This window comes from Prionailurus viverrinus, chromosome F1, assembly GCF_022837055.1.
Source record: "Prionailurus viverrinus isolate Anna chromosome F1, UM_Priviv_1.0, whole genome shotgun sequence".
Taxonomy (NCBI): domain Eukaryota; kingdom Metazoa; phylum Chordata; class Mammalia; order Carnivora; family Felidae; genus Prionailurus; species Prionailurus viverrinus.
The window spans coordinates 18,506,075-18,525,738 of NC_062577.1; the positions used below are offsets into that span (position 1 = coordinate 18,506,075).

At 38.0% G+C, this 19,664-nt stretch overlaps 1 protein-coding gene, 1 non-coding gene and 1 pseudogene across 6 annotated transcripts in view; 1 reads left to right on the plus strand and 2 right to left on the minus strand.

The window, feature by feature from the left end:
* Positions 1 to 19,664, plus strand: part of AXDND1 (axonemal dynein light chain domain containing 1) — a 96,488-nt gene that overhangs the window by 14,009 nt on the left and 62,815 nt on the right. For all 5 annotated transcript variants that reach the window (XM_047840239.1, XM_047840240.1, XM_047840241.1 and 2 more), the window contains 7 exons: positions 897 to 1,069; positions 1,890 to 1,993; positions 8,440 to 8,560; positions 9,135 to 9,220; positions 11,160 to 11,216; positions 12,020 to 12,122; positions 14,473 to 14,594. In XM_047840239.1, the coding sequence (XP_047696195.1) occupies positions 897 to 1,069; positions 1,890 to 1,993; positions 8,440 to 8,560; positions 9,135 to 9,220; positions 11,160 to 11,216; positions 12,020 to 12,122; positions 14,473 to 14,594 (766 nt within the window). The remainder of the gene's footprint in view (positions 1 to 896; positions 1,070 to 1,889; positions 1,994 to 8,439; positions 8,561 to 9,134; positions 9,221 to 11,159; positions 11,217 to 12,019; positions 12,123 to 14,472; positions 14,595 to 19,664) is intronic.
* LOC125155917 (U6 spliceosomal RNA) lies at positions 5,305 to 5,411 on the minus strand. Its single transcript, XR_007148425.1, has one exon. It is a non-coding gene; the product is annotated as a U6 spliceosomal RNA (small nuclear RNA).
* Positions 17,053 to 17,691, minus strand: LOC125155596 (inosine triphosphate pyrophosphatase-like; annotated as a pseudogene).

Below are 19,664 nucleotides of genomic sequence, written 5' to 3' on the forward strand. Positions count from 1 at the left end.
CATTCCTACTCCCATGCTAAACTCCCTCCAACACTTTGATCTTGTTTTTAGGGAAGATTTCGCTAAAGCCCTACCCAGCATTTTTTTTTTCCTGTTGTGATATTCTAACTCCTTTTCAAACATTCAAGAGATAAAGAGATTTGGTCATGTGAACTTGAGAAGTTTTGTTGGTGAACCAGGAAGGTATGACCTCCTTGTAGAAATTAACAGAAGCCATACTTTGTGAGGGATGCAGATCTGTTAAGAGTGACAGCCCAACCCTCCTTGACTGACTTCATAGGAAGCCTTTTTCCTATTTATTCCCCCCCATTCCCCATCTTCACAATCCCTCTGCCCTAGTCAGGCTGAATGGAACATTCGTACTGTTCCTGCTCAGCCAATTTTCTCAGATGATTCCACTCTTCATTGCCAACAGTCCTAATCCTGCTTTTCCTCTTAAACCCGATTCTGATCCCTTCCACTCTACAAATGCCCCAATTTAATGTCGATTATTCTCACCTTTGACTTTACACAGAAATAATTACTCAATAATTTGACAGTTTTGAGGAGAGATCTGTCATTCTCACATCAAAGGGGAAATAGACATTTCCATCATTTTAAGACTATCCCGTTTCATTGAGCAAGTGAAGTGAGTTTAATTTTCAATTTGGAATGTGGAATAATTGTGCATCAGATTTTGAAGCTGTGTGTGGTGTAAAAGTGAGGGGGGCAGGCAATTTTTTTTTTTTCCCTTGACAAGATGATGTTCAGTGTTTAAAATATCGTTATGTTTCTGGCAGCTAGAAGCAGTGTTTTCTCTGTTGGAAATATACAGATGGTATTGAGGCAGCGTGGGAACCTCCGAACTAAATCTACAATAAACTACAGCAGGTTTTTCTTTCCCATTACTTTCTTAGGACTGCCTGAACTAAAGGAGAAAAAAACTATGGTGGGTCGTTCAAAACCCCTTCCTTCATCCCTTCAGAATGAGTTCATCCCTGAGGAAGTTCTTCTTTCTCTGGCCTCTGCAGCCAATGCTGGTCCTTGTCCTGAAAACTTACTGCCTCCTAAGAAGACTAAAACCCCAAAGGTGAACATACACATACATCGAGTACTTGGGAACACATGTCTTCTTGGTGTCCAGCTCATTAAGTATTTATTGAGCGTGTTATTGTTAAAAACCAAAATTCAACTGAGTAAATTTGAAGACCTAATTGGCTTTCTTCAGCAATTCATGAATCAGGCAGCATCCCCTATGGGAAGTGGAAAGGAGTTCTGAGGAACTGTACAAAATAGAGGGCTTTTACTGGTAGAAGGGGTCAGGGACAAGGAAGTCATTAACAAAAGAAAGGATTATTTCAGGCAAGGTCATCTTCCCCTTGGGGGAAGGGTGGGAGCCTCTCAGGCTGATTACCTCACTCGTGCTGATCAGGAACTTCCAGCTGATGGGCTTAAAACGCCCCTTTGGGAGATGCCAGAATTTCGGTTAGGTAAGATGTTACGGAAATGTTGGTTTGCTGATGTGGGGCTTAGCACATCTTACTCCATTTTGGGCCTGTTGTTTCTTTTTTTAACACTATGTATTCTTGATTGTCTTTCAAAATACTTTAAAATTAATTTCCTAGTTTGAAAACTAAAATCGTTTGTACCAGTGTTGCCAAGGAAATGCTTTTTTAAATGTGATTTACCTAAGCGAGCATTACTACTCTTAGTCTTGATATTTTCCTTTCACTTTGGAATTGTCCTAGTTTCACTTTTCCTCCCCAGTATTGAATGAGAATTCTTTTTCTCCTCAGACTATCCAACTGCCCTTAATGTAAACCTTGGAAAGGATTAAGGATTGATTTCATTTGACTACAGCGCCCTCTGCTGTGTATTCATATATTTGCTTTTTTTTTTTTTATCCCCAGGGCACTCTTCCGCGTCCGACTGACCAAGTCTGGCATCACCCTGTTCGAAGAACTAAGTTCAAGTACCTGATTGACCATCCTGTTTCCCTAACGGGTGCTGGAAGGTAAAGAGGCAGATGCAGATGAATTGAGTCATTTTCTCATTTTATCTCATTTCTTTGGGAGCATCACAGTTGGAAAAATCATAGAATCAAAGATTTTAAGTTTAAAGCCTGCAGTATATTTGATGAAGCAGAATACAATCTGAAGAAGGTACAGGACCATCCTTCTGTGTGTCTGCTTATTATCTCTACCTACTTTTGGTTTGTTTAGATTCACTCTTCTGTCCCTTGTCGTCCCCTAGTAAAAGAGACCAGATCTGATAGAGTGCCTTTAGGACCTCTTCGCCTGTTCTTTTAAGAAGAGTGAGGTAGCATAGCTTCATGAAAACCTTGAAAAGCAAGTGCTTACTCCCTGGTTTTCCTCAAAGTGAAAGCTTAACTTTTACACTGTTTCAGATCAAATCAGCAAGCACTATTTGTTGTTTTTATACCATTCCTAAAAATATTCTAAATGTCACCATTTTCCCTGGGAGGATTGCGACCTGCTCATTTTCTCTGCCTGGTCCATTTATCAGTTGTATGCCCCTCATGAGACCGCTTCATCTGAAAGAAATGTTGCGTAGGTTATTTAGTCTGAGTTCCATTTACTCATTTGTAGAAAGAGAATAATGGACTTATTCCATTTTGTGTGCCTCCTAGGGATATTGTAAAAGAAGGTATTATAAAGGGGATAATGGACAATGCTGTCTAGCTAGCTAGCTAGCTATCAAGCTCTACACCCAACATGGGGCTTGAACTCACGACCCTGAGGTCGGGAGTTGCATGCTCCACCAACTGAACCAGCCAGCTGCCGGTAAATATAAGCTGTTATTACCCAGCTGTGTCTCAGTGCTAGAAAAAGTGGCAGGAACTTGGGCTATTAACTTTTATGTCCTGGGGCTTTAGTGTCAAAATATCTGTACTTTATACCTTCAGATCATGGTTGTAATTATTAGTAGTAATAATTGGTAGTTACGAGATGTTTGAAGTACTTTGAAAAAAATAATAAGCTATATCTGAATGTGGCAATAACCCAACATTAAAGTTCTAATGTCAAATGGCTTCTGACTTGGAAGTTTTAAACCATGAAGATCTTCACTGTGGTGAAAAGGATAATGGCCTTCCCCCAGATGTTCTCACTGTAGCTCAGGACCTGAGTACATACCGTACATAGCAAAAGAAACTCTGCAGATGTGATTGAGGTTAAGGACTTTGCGATGGAGAGATTACCTGGATTCTTGGGATGGCCCCACCTAATTGCCTCAGTCTTCAGAGTGGAGAAAGAAGGAAGTTGAGTGGTTGGAGAGATGAGGTGGAAGGAGGACAGATTCAAAGTGCGAGAGGGAAGGGATTCAGCCTACGATTGCTGGCTTTGCAGATGGAGGAGGGGAGGATACAAGCTAAGAATTGCTGTCGGCCTCTAGAAGCTGGGGATGGCCCTCAGCCGCCAACTTTCCAGGAAGCAGGGACCTCGGTCCTAGTACTGGAAGAAATTTGAGTTAACTCCAGTGGACGTGGAAATGGGTCTTCCCCTAGAGCATCCAGAAAAGAGTGCAGCCCTGCAGGCACCTTGATTTTACCCCGTGAGACCCATGTTGCACTTCTGACCCACAGACTGTAAGATAATAAACCTGTGTTGTTTAAGCCGCTAAGTTTGTGGTGATTCATTACGGCACCAGTAGAAACCTAGTACATGTATGCATGTATGACATGAGAAAGCTTGTACATGTATACATGTATGACATGAGAAAGCTTGTCTAGCAACCTTAAATATTTAGAGCACAGCAGTAAAATAGAAAACAACCCAGCAAATAGCCTCTGAGTAATATTTTTCAACAGCTTTATCAGTCAGAGTTCAGGGCAGAAAATAAAACCTATTTTAGGCAGCAAATCAACTATTTACAAAATGGTTGGAAGGGCTAAAGGAGCAGGTGTGAAGCACTACTTTTGGGAATAAGGCTCAGAACAGAATGGAATTCACCCCTGGTGCAGGCTACTTACCTCCAAGGCTGCGAGAAGAGGGCCCCTTGGGGCCCCTGTCAGTTAAGCATCTGATTCTTGATTTTAGTTCCGGTCATGATCCCAGGGTGGTGGAATCGAGCCCTACATCAGGCTCAATGTGAGTGTGGAGACTGCTTGAGATTCTCTCCCTCTCTCTGCCCCTCTCACCTACTCATGCATGCTCTCTCTCTCTCAAATTAAAAAAAAAAAAGTGTATGCCCCCTTGAACAGACATTTGTCCAAAGAAGATAAAACTAGCCAATATGCACATGAAAAGATGCTCAACATCATTAGCCATAAGGAAATGCAAATCAAACCACGAAGAGATGCTATTTCACACCTGCTAGGATGACTATAGTCAAAAAGCAGACGATAACGGGCATTTATGAGGATGCAGAGACGTTGAAAGTGTCAGACATTGCTGGTGGGAATGTAAAATGGAGCAGCCTCTTTGGAAAACAGTTTGGCAGTTCCTCAAAAATGTAAACATAGGCCCCTCATATGACCCAGCAATTCCACTCCTAGCTGTGTACCCAAGAGAATTGACCAGATATGTCTGCACAAAAACTTGCATGAGTGTTCATGGCAGTATTATTCGTGCAGCCAAAACGTGGAAACAAACCAACTGTCCATCAATTGCTGAAAAAATAAACAAAATGTCATCTACCATAGAATATTATTCAGCCATAAAAAGGAATGTAGTACTGATAAGAGCTACAACACTGACGAACCTTGAAAACATGCTACGTGAAGGAAGCCAGTCATAAAAGGGTACACGTGTGTTTCTGTTTCTATGAAATGTCCAGGATAGGCAAATCCGTAGAGAGAAAATTAGATAACTGGTTGCTGGGGGTGAGGCTGGGGAGGAGAGTGGGGAATTACTGCTAGTGGGTAAAGATTTTTTTGGGAGATGATAAAAATAGTCTAGAACTAGATTCTGGTGGTCGTTATGCAACTTAATGAATACATTAAAACTTGTAAATTGTGAATATAGGAAAAACTTGTGACTAAACTAAAAACTTGTAAATTGTACTCTTTAAAAAGGTGAATTTTATGGTATGTGAATGATACTGCAATAATAAACAAAAAAAGTCCCCTTAACTGTGATCCAAGAATCAGGAAGCTGAAATCATAAAGCTGTTACTGCTGTCACTGTACTGCCCCTCTGGATCTGGGTAGCTGGAGAGTGGATTCTGGCATGTTGCTTCAGGAAAACCACTTCTCCATGGTGTTGCTGGCAAAATCCACTAAAAGCATGACAAGAAAATGGCTTCTGTCTCACTTCTACCTCTAAAATCTTGCAAAAGTGCATCTACTGTGGAACTTATTTATTTTTAAATACGGAATGCTTCACGAATTTGCATGGCATCATTGCACAGGGGTCATGCTAATCTTCTCTGTATTGTCCCAATTTTAGTATATGTGCTGCCGAAGTGAGCGCTACTTATGGAGCTTAATTCATGCCCAGAGCCCTGGCTGCAGGGGTGTCTGGGAAAGTGCTTTCCAACCCTTCCAATCCGAAGAGGGTATCCTCCCCCCCAACCCCAACGTCAGTGCCTGCCATATTCCGGTACTGACCTGGGTTTCAGAAACATAACCAGACTGTCCTCAAGACACTTCTAGCTTAAGAAGTCATTACCTGAATTGTCAAGAAAAGATTATATTGAGTTACACATATTTGTTCAAGAAAGCCACAGAGTTTTAAATACATTTTAGAAAGACTTAATGTTTTTCAAAAAGCATACCGCAGGGATTTGGAAAATCACTCTCTCTGAAATACCTCATCCCCTGACAACTTCAGATAAAAAACGTGCTTATTTATGAACATAACTCAACCAGTGATGATTTGAAGAAAACATTTGAGGGATGAATTTAGTTTGATAATCTGGGGGACCCAGTTTTTGTATTGTGGCTCAGAATCAAAGTTGTTTTTGGTTTTTGCCTTTTTTCTAAATAAAAATAGGTTTTCCAGAAGAGTGGAAGCAGGTGATTTTCCACAAGAGTTTTATGAGAAATAAAACATATCTCTATTTTTTAATGAAAAGTTATATTCCAAAAAATAGACCAAATGTTTCCTCTAAAAATAAAGATAACCAATAATTTAATAGAAATATAAAGCCTCCTAAAAATACTCTTAGAAAATTTGAATGACACTTACCAAACCAATATTTCCCTTCAAAAGATGTATATGTGTATATATATGAACCATTCATTGTTTTTAGCTAACAAAGTTGTATTGGCCAATCTCTGGCAGTTACTGGTGTAATAGTGACTAATGTCCCATCATCCTGAGAGCGTCTTTCTGAAAAAAACTTTACTGAGATATCTTTGGCACAAAAATTGTGTATATTTAAGGTGTACAATTTGATGTTTTAATAAATGTATACATTGTGAAAAGATCACAATCAAGCTAAATAACTTATCTGTCACCTCTATATAGGTAGCATTTATGTGTGTGTGTGGTAAGAAGATTAAATTTAAGATATATTAGCACATTTCAAATGCACAATAGAGTATTGCTAATGAACATCACCATGCTGTACATTAGATCTCCAGAACTCATTCATCTTGCATAACTGAAACTTTGTACTTTTTGACCAACATCTCCTCATTTCTCTCCCTCCCTTTATACCCTCATTTGACATATGAATGAAATCATACAGTATTTGTTTTTGTCTGGCTTATTTCACTTGGCATAATGTTCTCCAGCTTCACCTATGCTGTCACAAATGGCAGGATTTCCTTTTTATTTTTATTTATTTATTTAAATGTTTTATTTATTTAAATGTTTTATTTATTTTTGAAAGAGAAAGAGAGAGAGAGAGAGAGAGAGAGAGAGAGAGAGAGAGAGAGAGAACAAGTGGGGGAGGGGCAGAGAGAGAGGGAGACACAGAATTCGAAGAAGGCTCTAGGCTCTGAGCTGTCATGTCAGCACAGGATTTCCTTTTTAAAGGCTGAATAACATTTCAGTGTGTGTGTGTGTGTGTGTGTGTGTGTGTGTGTGTGTGTGTGTGTATGTACATTTCTTCATTCACTAATGGACATTCAAGTTGTTTCCATATGTAGGCTATTGTGAATAATGCAGCAGTGAACATGGAAGTGTAGATGTCTTGTCAAGAACCAGGTTATTTTCCTTTGGATATAAACCCAGAAGTGGGGTTGGTAGATCATATGGTAGTTCTATTGTTTATTTTTTAAAGGAAGCTCCATACTATTTTTCATAATGGCTATACCAATTATAATTAGAGGGACAGAGACATGTGAAAATCACGTGCAGTAAATGACATGATTATAACTGTGCTATAGGACGATGAATCTGGAAGAAGTGTGTAGAATATACTAGAGAGACTTGAGAATCCACATTAAAAAGTATGGACAGCTTGGACTAGTGATTTGGCATTGGCAAGAGACAATAGGATCAAATACTAGAGTGATAATGAGGGTGACTGTAAAATTAATGAGTGTTAGTGATATATGGAAATTAGGACAATGGATGGGAAGGAATCAACTATATATGCTGAGATTTTGATGAATGGAGTGGTGGTACTTCCTGACAGAATTAGTGAGGATAGGAGGGTGAAAAGTTAGAATGGAGCGAGAATTATCCAGTGGTATATATATAGAGAGGTAACAAATGTGATAAGGTGAGATTTGATGGCATTGCTTAGAGAGAAAGCATAGGGAAAGAAGACAGAGGGATGAGGTCAGAATGTTGCAGAACATTTCCCTTTAGTAGGCGGGAGGTCATAGAGAAGTCCAAGAAAGAGTAGTTACGGCAAAAGAACAAGGAGAATCCAATAGCACAGAGGATAGAGGAAAGGAGAGTGTTTTTAAAAAGAGAGATGATCAACCCTGGGAAATATTACAGGGAAACAGTGGAAGGGAAGAACTGATGACTTAGCAGTGGAAAGCCATCAGCTTTTTAGAGTGGTTTCAAAGAGATGGAGATGGAAATCAAGATTGCAAGGAAATTTCAAGGAATCTGATGTTTAACAGAGTGAGAGATCCACTGATCAATAAATAGGTCGTGATAACATGACAGCAGTGCATGGTCAAGGGAAGATTTTTAGAAGGGGAAGAGACTTGAGTTATAGACCAAAGTTATATTCCAAGAGAAGGGAAGACACACAGAAAGCAGACTGATGGAATGAGATCCCAAAGGATGTGGCTAAGGATGAAATCAAGGACATCAATGGAGGAAATAACCCTGGGGAAGAGAATGTATCTTAGCCTGAAGTTGAAGGAGGGGAAAGAATTTGTGAAGTGAATGAGAAATGTGAGGTGGAGAAGAGGAAGAGTGGGATGGGGGTGGGGGTGGTTCATGTCTGATACCTCAGCTGTCTTAGTGACGTATGAGGACAGGAGACTGGTTCTGTGCCCCTTTTCATGCGCTAGAAGGACCTTACCTACTCTTATCCAGTAGCCAGACAGAAAATTTATTTTGTGAATATATTTTTCTTATTTTTTAGGGATATTTCTTTTCTGTATGATGTTAAATATGTTAAAGGAGAGACTAGGGAGAGTTCGCTTTGTCCCCCACGTTTGGACCGTTCATTACAGTCAAATGATGGTGTCATTGTGCCTCATAAGGTAAATAGAGTATTTGACAAATAATTTCCTCTTTCTGTACTTAAAAAAAATCATTTCCTTAAAATATAAAGCAATGTTGTACTGTAACTGTATTGCTTATTAGTTTTGTAGCACTTTCTAATTATTTCTAGGAAAGGGTATTTAGTGTGAAAAGATCTAGAATACCTTATTTATCTAAGTGGATAACTATATAACTATAGTTACAGAAATCTAGAAAATACAGTATAGGAGACTGGATTTTTTTTTTTAATTTACTGTTTAAGGCTGTAGAATTCTTATTTTTGGTATATTGCTAAGGTGAATTTTAGAGTCAGTGGGTTACTGAATGTAGGGACATGTGTAAATAATACTAAAACCAAGGCTCTTTAATTTATGGTTATTTTTTTAATGTGTTCTCTGCTAACAGTTTTTTACTACTTGCCATGATCCATATTAGTTACTGATACTGTTCTCTCTGTAATCAAAATCGCTTAACTTAATAAATAGTATCCCTTTGGGATAGGAGTGTTGATTTATGCAATTCAGTTTTTTTCATTTACTAATGTTTTCGTTCTTGTCCATCTTTCTTTTTAAGCCAAAGAAATTAGCAGACACTTTGATTCCTGAAGAATTTCATATTGTGTCAAATACAGGAGTTTCAGGTTTGGAGTGTTATGATGAGTGAGTACTGTGATATGCACACCCTGCCTATCTGACGGGTGGAACTGTTTCCTCCTTCCCAGACACAGAAGAACCTGAGAACGGTGCACCCATATCTACATTGAAATAGGGAAACATTTGGCTTTCCTTCCTAAATTTAAGAAAGGTGTCAAAAACTAATGAAAAAGTTTTATTGAAAAAAGTTTCGGATTTCACTGGTCAAATTGTTCTGTGTCTTTCCCTACTGTTTAATTTCGAAATAAACAATTGATCTTTAAAGAAAAGAAAAAGGAGCTTTGTTCTGAATGCTTGCCTGTGCCTCTTTAGCAATGGGTTTTGAGCCATGGCCATGGAGACAAAGGAAAGTAGCCCTGTGAGCTGACATCTCATAACTGACACACCCTCGATGGCTTCGCTCCAGCCTGTGCACTTGTCATCTCCAGTTTTCTTTGTCATCCTGCTTATGGGGTGAAAACTGGGATCTTGCTTATATTTGCTGAAACAGTGTGTGAATGTTTCATAGTTTAAACAACAAGAACTTTGGACTAAGGTCTTATTACAAAATCTCCAGAGGCTGTCTTGCCAGTTCATGTTATACGGCATGTCCTTATGATAGTGGCTTTCAGAACAATATTTTGCCAAAGAGAACTAAATGGAATTCATTTGGGGGGGGGGATTTTTTATTTTTATATAATTTCAAAAATTATATAAAAGTTATAAAAATAGGAAGGACAAGGAGCTCTCATGTACTATTTTAACTCACTGAGTATTTACATTTTGCCTTATTTGTTTTAAAATACACATATACATAAACACGTTAAAACTATTCAAAAGTAAGTTGGAGATGTCATGACCTGTTATCATCAAATTTCACTGTAAATTTCCTAACAACCCACCAGCTGTAGATATTGTTGATGACTTTTTTAGCATCATCATTTCTCATCTGTTTATCAGTTAGCATTTTACCATATGGAGTCAAGGATTTCTTTTTTTTTTTTTTTCCCCCAGGGAGTTATAATTCTTTACTGCGATTATTTATTTTTATGTTCAAAACTTCTTTGATTTGGCCAGTGTTAGCTCCTTTGATCTGGCTTGTATTCTCTTTGGACATGTCCCCATCATTCTTTGAGTGTTTCCTTATTTTCTGATTCAATACGATTTCTAGGTTCACCCTGTATTTCCCAACTCAGGCTGTGGAATGAGCTATGTCGCTTCTCCTGGGAGTACTGATTCCTTTTGGTGGAGAGTGGTACTTAGAAATCACGATCTGGATAGTGGGTGTGTCCGTTGCTCCTGGGGTATCATTGCTTCTGGTTTCTCTCACTCATTTTTGAAACTTTATTTTGAATTTTTATGTTCTCTGGAGATTTTTCACTGATCTAAATTCTGAAAGTGGACCTTATTAACCAACTTGAGTTCTGGTAAGGGGCAGAACCAAAGAAAATGCTTATTAACTAGGAGAAGAAAAAGATACATAAATAATAATGAATTAGATGAATTACCATGTGATTCTCATTGTGATACTCATTTAAATGTAAATTTAAATGTGATACTCATTTAGATATGGTTGGGAGTTAGGTAGACTGGGTTCTAGTTTCATCCTTGCTTATTCATTTTATAACCTGTTTCATTACTTAACTTTGTTGACTTCGGTGTCCTTAGAACACCCTTCCACCTTTGAAAAGGCATTTAAAAAGAAGAATCACGAAAGTTTTCGTATTTTAACATATGAAGAATGTGATTAAAGCTCCTTTAGTGAAAATATTCCAAATATGATAAATATCATTACATCTGTGTCTGTAGATATGTAGGTATGATCTTGTATGTAAAATGATGCACTGTTTTGATTGCCTCCAAGCTTCTCCATTTGATTAGGTTTTAGGTTCATCATGTTGTCATATGTGATAAACAGGCCAGTTAATTTTCTCCCAATAATATTGACCTGTTTTATTTATTGCAGCAAATATACTACTCTCCTCACAGATAATGAAAACAGGCTATTGCTCTTCCCATCCATGTAAGTATGGTTTATTTTGGAAGTATTTCTTAGAAGGAAAATATGCGTATTTTTATTTTTCATAGTGCTTTGTTATACAGAAAATATTAAAATTGTAGCAGAAACCCAATAATTGTCCCTATAATTTAAATAATTAAATTCTGTCATTTAATCAGTGTTTTCATTTGTTCAATTGCATATTCAATTTTACATGTTTATAATATTTAAGTACTGCAAAATATTTTTTTTAGTTTTAAATTTCTTTCTTCTAAAATTTTATTTTACTGTGGAAGGAACACTTAACATGAGATCTATCTTCTTAACAATTTTTTTTCAATACAGCGTCAATGAGTCTAGGCAACGTTGTACAGCAGACGTCTGCTACTATTGTCTCCTTTTTCCTTCTTCTTACCTCTCCTTTTCTTCCTATCTTCTCTCTTATCTTTCCTCCCTTTTCTTTTCTTACACTGTGAAGTAACCAGTATTAACAGCTTGGTATTTACCTCTCCACATTTTTCCTCTGTTCTTACAATCCTACACAATAAGTGTAGAGAATTTTTGGAGGGAACTATTATTTTCTTTACAAAAAAGAGGATCATGCTGTTTACATTTTCTTTTTCCTGTTTCTTCTTCTTTTTTTAATGTTAGTACTGGTATAACCCACTAGATCAGTACAAGCGCTACTAGATGTAGTAGGGCTAATGCTTTAAAATATCACAAATATTCGATACTGTATACGTTTTCTGTATATTATATTCTTTTTGTCAGTTGAGGATGACCTGTTATAACACTAATATCATAAGTCTGCCACCTTAATCTTTTAGGAAACCTAATAAAAGAGTAGAAGTGGTCCAACTGAATGATGTGATGGACGCCATGCTAGAGAGGGCTGGTGTGGAGAATCAGGAATATACAGGGCCAACCAAGGTAATTGCAAAGATCATTGTAACCTAGTGATTAAGAGCATACATTCTGAGGGGCGCCTGGATGGCTCAGTCAGTTGAGCGGCCGACTTTGGCTCAGGTCATGATCTCATAGCTCGTGAGTTAGAGCCCCGCGTTGGGCCCTGTGCTGACAGCTCGGAGCCTGGAGCCTGCTTCCCATTCTGTGTCTCCCTCTCTCTCTGCCCCTCCCCCTCTCATGCTCTGTCTCTCTCTGTCTCAGAAATAAATAAACATTAAAAAAAAAAAAAGCATGCATTCTGGGAGCCAGAAAGACTGGATTGAAACCCTGCCCTGCCATTTATTAGTTAGTGACCTTAGACAAATAATTTAATGTATTTGTGCCTCAATATCATCATCTTTACATTAGAGGTAATATCTCATGAAGCGAAAAATAGAACTACGGTTCAGCAGTTGCACTATTAGGTATTTACTGAAAGGATACAAAAATACATATTCAAAAGGGTACATGAACCCCAAGTTTATAGCAGCACTATCAACAATAGCCTAACTATCGAGGGAGCCCAAATATCCACCAACTGATGGATGGATAAAGAAGATGTGGTATATATATATACAATAGAATATTACTTAACCATCAAAAAGAATGAAATCTTGCCATTTGCAATGGCATGGATGGAGCTAGAATGTATTACACTAAGTGAAATAAGACAGACAAATATCATATGATTTCACTAATATATGGAATTTAAGAAACAAAACATGATGAACATATGGGAAAAAGGTGGAAAAAAGAAAAGAGGGAAACAAACCACAAGAGACTCTTACCAATAGAGAACAAACTGAGGGTTGACAGAAGGAGGTGGATGGGAGATGGGCTAGATGGGTGTTGGGTATTAAGGAGGGCATTTGTTGGGATGAGCACTGGATGTTGAATCACTGAACTGTGCTCCTGAAACCAATATTGTGCTGTATGTTAACTAACTAAAATTTATATAAAATAAAATAAATTACAGGTAATAATAATATCTACTTCATAGGACTGTTGAGATTAAATAGCATATGGATACAAAAGGTTTAGATAGTGCTTGGCATGTAATAGACACTGTATAACTGTTAGTATTATTATTACCGTATTTCATTGACTATAAGGTACCACTGATTATAAGCCCCTTATTATTTTATGTACCATTACCAAACATTGCCAATTAAACCATGCTTTCTTACCACTTAAAATTTTATTTTGTTAATGAAAAGAGCTCTTTCAATCTTACATAGTTATAGATATTTTTCTTTATGCAGGCCCTTTCTGTTTTGTAAATTTTGATTTTTACAGAATTTGAAACTCATAGACAAGTTCAGTATAAGACATCTATGTAAGCTTTACCCAAATTCTCTAGTAGTTTACATTGTGCCCTACTTGCTTATTCGTTCTCTCTTCCCCCCTTCATACATATCCCTATATGTATAGTTTTTTTCTGAACTATTTTAGAGTAAGCTGGTGACATCATGCCTCTTTATCACCAAACATTTCAGGGTGTTATTTCCTATGGATAAGGACATTCTCTTACATATGCATAATACAGTTGCCAAGTCAGGAGATTTAACATTTATGTGAGAGTATTATCTGTCCATATTCAAATTTCAGATTTTATCAATTCTCCCTATATTGGTTTTTATAGCTATTTACCCCTCTGTTTCAGGATTCCAGGATCACATAGTGCTTTTATTTATTTATTTAAAAACTTTTTTTTAATGTTTATTCATTTTTGGAAGAGAGAAAGAGACAGAGCACCAGTGGCGGTGGGGCAGAGAGAGAGGGGAGACACAGAATCTGAAGCAGGCTCCAGCCTCTGACCTGTCGGTACAGAGCCTGACGCGGGGCTCAAACCCATGAACCACGAGATCATGACCTGAGCTGAAGTTGGACACTTAACTGACTGAGCCACCCAGGCGCCCCCTCACATGGTGCTTTTAGTTGTTGTGTTCTTTTAGACAGTTTATAATCTGAAACAGTTTTTTTTGTTTTTCTTGACCATGATATTCGAGCAGATGCCAGTTAATCTGTAGAATGTTCTTCAGTTTTGGTTTGTCTGACATGTACTTATGATTAGATTCAGGTTATATACTCTCGTCAGGGATGATATAGAAGCAATACCGTAACCTCAATGCACCATATAAAGAGGTACATGATTAAACATAGATGTTTAAAAATAATATATCATTTGTGTGTGTATATTTATAAGGAAAATATAAGTGACATAACTTATCAAGGTGTTTCTTAAACATTCACATTCAGAGTGTTTACCTCCTAAAATGGGTTTTTACTGACAAGACTGTAATAAACACTGACGATACTCCTTATCTTCTGCCAGATGCACAAACTACTGCATATGCTGAAGAAGGAACAGACTATTTACAATACAGTATTTCATGAACTTATTCGACAAGTCAGTGTGGACTGTGCAGATAGAGGAGAACTACTGTCCAAAATCAGGTTAGAGCCGTTATTGGAGTATCCTGGTTTCCTTTTGAGTTTTATGTTACAATTATGTTTATATCTGTTTTTGAGCAAATCACAAAAGTTCCCTTCTTTATCCTATTGGTAACAAGGAACTGAATTGCATTTCTGTTACTTTTTCTATAGTAAAAATATAATAGTTGAGAACTTCCTTAAGATGATTTCTGTTGGGATGTTTGATACCATAGTCTTTTATGATTAGGAGTGAAGTGCTATGTGAAATACTAGAAAAAGTATAGATTTTGGAGACAGACTGATCTGGTTTAAATCATCACATAGATGTGTGACTTTGGTAAAAGGGTGAGCCTTAGTTTCCTCATCTGTAAATGCAGGTAATAACTACTGTGAACATTTTCTTTGCCCATTTGTTCATTCATCACTCAGTGATGTCTGTTGAGTGTCTGTGTCAAGCCTTAGGATGCTTCATAGGATTGTCACGAGAAGTAGATGCTCAGTACATATAATTATTACAGATGATCGTGATAAATACTATTGTCGTATAATGCTTCTTATGACTGTGGTACTTTACAAAAAGCTGGAAGGAATAGTGGAATTAGAATACTGGGTTCAAATTTTGTATCTACAGTTTACTTGCCATGGAACCATAAGCAAATTATTAGCTCTCTCTGAATGAGAATTAATAACATAAATTTGCCCTATTTGCCTGCTGTCTGATTTATGGAAGCTGAGTCCTCCTATCTGATGGTGCTGAGAAACGAAGAGCAAAGCCGTTAATAAGAGACTGGTCAAGATTAGATACTAAGGAGTAGGTTCTTAGAGCACCTCAACAGCTGGAGAATGCAAATTAGAATGAAGAAAGGGACAGCTGAAGTTTGAGTTGTCATTCTAAGAACAAAGCCTGGGATAGATGAGGAAGCACGGTAAAGGAGCTGGATGACTCAGAGTGGATCCAGACTTGCCCCTTATCAGGAGTAGGGATGAGTGGGACTCTTCCAGCTGATTTCAGGAATTAGCTTCTAGGGGCCCAGATCAGGTGGGGTTCTATCCCAGGAAGTCTGACAGAAAGAGACAGGCAGGCAAGCCAAAACCAAAAATCCCCACTTCTTTCAGGTTTTCTTAGTAAAATATACTGCGTGTGAAAAGCACACTAATTAGTCAATATTGATTTCATGCCGTATCACCGCCATTACAATGTCATAAAGAACAGTTTCATGCCCCCGAGCCCCCACGTCACCTATTCATTCCTTCTCCATTCCCATTCCCTTGAACCTGTAGCAACCACTGACCCTTCTACTGTCTCTATACTTTTTTCTCTTGCAGAATGTGACATAGTTGGGATCATGCAGCACATAGTCTTTTCAGACTGGTTGCTTTACTCACACCTGAATTTTAACTGCTGACATATTTTCTGATCATTATTTTGTGGAATTCATTAAGTTGTGAGCATCGTATCATTGCTTTTGAACAATTTGATTATGATGTGCCTTGGTATAATTTTCTCTATGTTTCTTGTGATTGGTGGTCATTGAGCTTTTTGGATCTGTGAGTGTATGTTTTTCATCAAATATGGGAATTTTTTAGCTAGTTTTTCTTCTTCAAGTTTTTTTTTCTACCCTCTCCCCTTTTCAGGAGAGTCCATTTACTCACATATCAGCCCACTAATAATGACATAGTCCTGATAATGTTTTGAACATTTTTTCTTTTAAAATCTTTTTCATTTTATATAGTTGTTCTACTGCTTGATTGCTTGATTTTGGAGAGAGAGAGAGAAGAAAGTGCAAGCAGGGGAGAGGGGCAGAAGAAGAGAGAGAATCTTAAGCAGGCTCCATGCTCAGCACAGAACCTGATGTGGGATTCTATCCCATGACCATGAGATCATGACCTGCACTGAATCAAGAGTTAGACGCTTAACCAACTGAACCAGCCACCCAGGGGCCCCTCATTTTGTATAGTTTCTACTGTTCTATCTTCAAGTTCACTAATCTTTTCTTCTAAAGTATCTAATCTGCTTTAAATCCCATTCAGTGATGTTTCCAACTCAGATATTGTAGTTTTCATCTCTGAAAGCTCAATTTGGGTCATTTCAAAAATATTTGCCATGTCTCTACTTAACATTGCAAACATACAAAATATAGTTACAGGTTTTTTTTCCCCCAAAGCTGATATATCTATTTTATAATGGAAGAGAGTACTTTCAGTATTTTTAGTTGCTGCATTTTAAAAACATCTAAAGCTATTTGTGTGGTTCTTCCCAAACCCTCAATCCTGCCATGGGATCCCAGGCCAGGAGGCTATAGGAAGGACTATTGAATTTCTGAGTGCAAGAAAATGGTGTCCCTTGCCCAAAGTTTCTCCAAGCAGAGCCAACCGCTCCTCCAAACAGGGCTGATGAGGCTGTCTCAACACCCCTAGGGAGTGGTAATCCTGAAGGCAGTACTTGGAGGGGTGCCTGTCGGATGGGGGAGGTTTCAGGCTAGCCTTCCCCAGATCCCTAACCAGGGTGATCATCACTGGCTACTGTAAGAATCAGGCTGTAAAAATATTTTTGTAGCTCAAGCAGGGACCAGAAGTAATGGGAGATGACTTTCTTCTCTTCTCAGCTATGGGCATCTCTGTGTATGTCTGCTTGTATCCATCAGGCAGGGGTCCTAGCCAAAGTCCTAGCAGCCTGAGAGCACCACCATCTGGCCCCAAGCTCTGGCCCCTGGACGGGCACACTGGCTTGCTGGGGTCCCTGATGCTGAGCAGAAATGTGCAGAGCACATGGGCAAAGTCTGTCCTGGAACCCAGCCAGGAGCTGGTTCAGACTTTTAGGCTTTAACTTTTCTGGAAACCACTGTATATAGGGGCCAGGGAGACCCCTGAAAGCGTTGAAGCACAGATTTGTGTCCTCCACCAGTGCAGGCGCCTGTGCCTGTAGAGCCGTCTCCTGACGCTTCTATATGGAAATCTCATCAGGTCCACCCTGAGACTTTGGCAAGGAAATTTTCTGTGCCACCAAAGTACATGAAAACTTATCTCCTAGTATCTGAATGACCTCTTCCAGCTTTGAATGTCCTTGTCTGTTAATTCTAACATTTATGCCAGTTCTGGGTGAGTTTTTTCTCCTCATAGGTGTGTTCTCTGCTTTCTTTGCATGCCTGGTAAATTTGATTGGATGGCAGACATTGTGAATTTTAGCCTATTGGATGCTGTGTATTTTTGCATTTCTAAAAATATTCTTGAACTTTGATTTGTGACATGATTAAGCTACTTGAAAACACTTTGGTGCTTTTGGGCCTTTAGGCAGACCAGAACGGTGCTTAATTTATGGCTGATTGTTTGTAAATACTTTGGCAAGACTCTTCTTTGAATCCTAAGTTTTTCTAGACTGGCTGGTTAGAACCAACACCATTTCCAGCAGTGTGTGAATGCTGGGTGCTCTTACCTCCCGATCCTTTCAGATGGTTTCTTCCCCGGCCTCAGGTAGTTTCTTCACATTTATGATCTTTCCTGATCTTGATGATGATCCTGATCTTTCCTTAGCTGATTACTTGAGAAGGACCCTCTGCAGACCTCCAGAGGATCTCTCGGAATAGCTCTTTTCTCTCCAGTACCCTGTCCTCTGAACTCTTGCTGCTTTCCTCTCCCTAGGCTCCTAGCTCTGTCTCCTTAACTCAGAGAGTCCCCTGGGCTTCTCCAGCATTCTCTCTCCTTGTGCTTTGGCCTGGAAACTTTCAAGTCTGCAACTTGGAGCAATCATAGGGCTTTATTTACTTCTAGTCTCTCACTGATTACTCTCTTTCATTGCCTTGTATTCAGTGTCTTGAAAATTTTTGTTTCACATGTGTCTTGAAAATTGTTTTACATACTTTGCCTTTGTTGTTGTCGACGTCGTCATTGAGGTTATTTCAGGCAGAAGAATAAATTTAGTTCCTCTGGATTTATTTTTATTTTTGTACCTGTATCTATACCACAATCCTATGTATAGGTTAATATCCTTAATAAGTTTTAGAAAATTATCAGTGGTGATCTCTTTGGTAAATATCTGTTCTCCATTTTCTCTGTTTTCTCTTTTTGGAACTCTGATTAAATTTATATTAGACATTCTCATCTGTGCTTTTTGTCTCTTTATCTCTTTTTCATAATTTCCAACACCTTGTCTCTGTACTATATTTTGGGTAGTTTTTTCAAAGATATTAATAAGCGCTTTAGCTGCATCTTTTCTGCTAAAACCCATCTTTTGAGTTTTATAATCAATAATTGTATTATCCACCTAAGAGTTCTGTTGTTTGTTTTTGTATCTGTCTCATCATATTTAATATTTTTTATTGCTCATTTATTTTTAGATTCAATCTTTCATTTCTCAAACATTTCATGGATGGTTTCATATTCTAAATCTCATATTTCTAATATATGAAACTATTAGTATCTAGAATTACTATTTGTTGTTTCTTCTTGGTCTCATTTATGATGGTTTATTTACATATTTTGCAATATTTGCTTTTATAGCTAACATTTGGTTAATCTTAATCATGAAATCCTCAGAATGTAAATCATGGATGCTTCCTGAAGAGAGGATTTGTATTTTCTTCCTTCTGGAATCCTGACCGTATGTGATAGTCCAGTACTCAGGTCTCTTACTTCGAAGCCAGTCCAAGGCTTAGTGTCAGACCCAAAGTTGGTATTTAAAAAAATTTATTTATTTATTTTTAATTGAAGTGTTGTTGACATATAATATTATATTAGTGTCAGGTGTACAACATAGTGATTTGACATTATATACATTACAAAATACTCACCATGATAAGTCACCATACAAAAGTAATACAATACTTTTTACTGTATTCCCTGTGCTGTACTACAGCTTCATAACTTATTTATTTTATAACTGAGAGTTTGTACCTCTTAGTCCCCTTCAACTACTTTGCCCAGCCCTTTATCCCCTCTCTGGCAACCACCAGTTTGTTCTCTGTACTTATAAGTCTGCTTCTGTTTTGTTTTCTTTGTTTTGTTTTTGAGATTCCACATATAAGTGTTTTTGAGATTCCACATATAAGTGAAATCAAAATGGTATTTGTTTTCTTTGTCTGACATGTCTCTTAG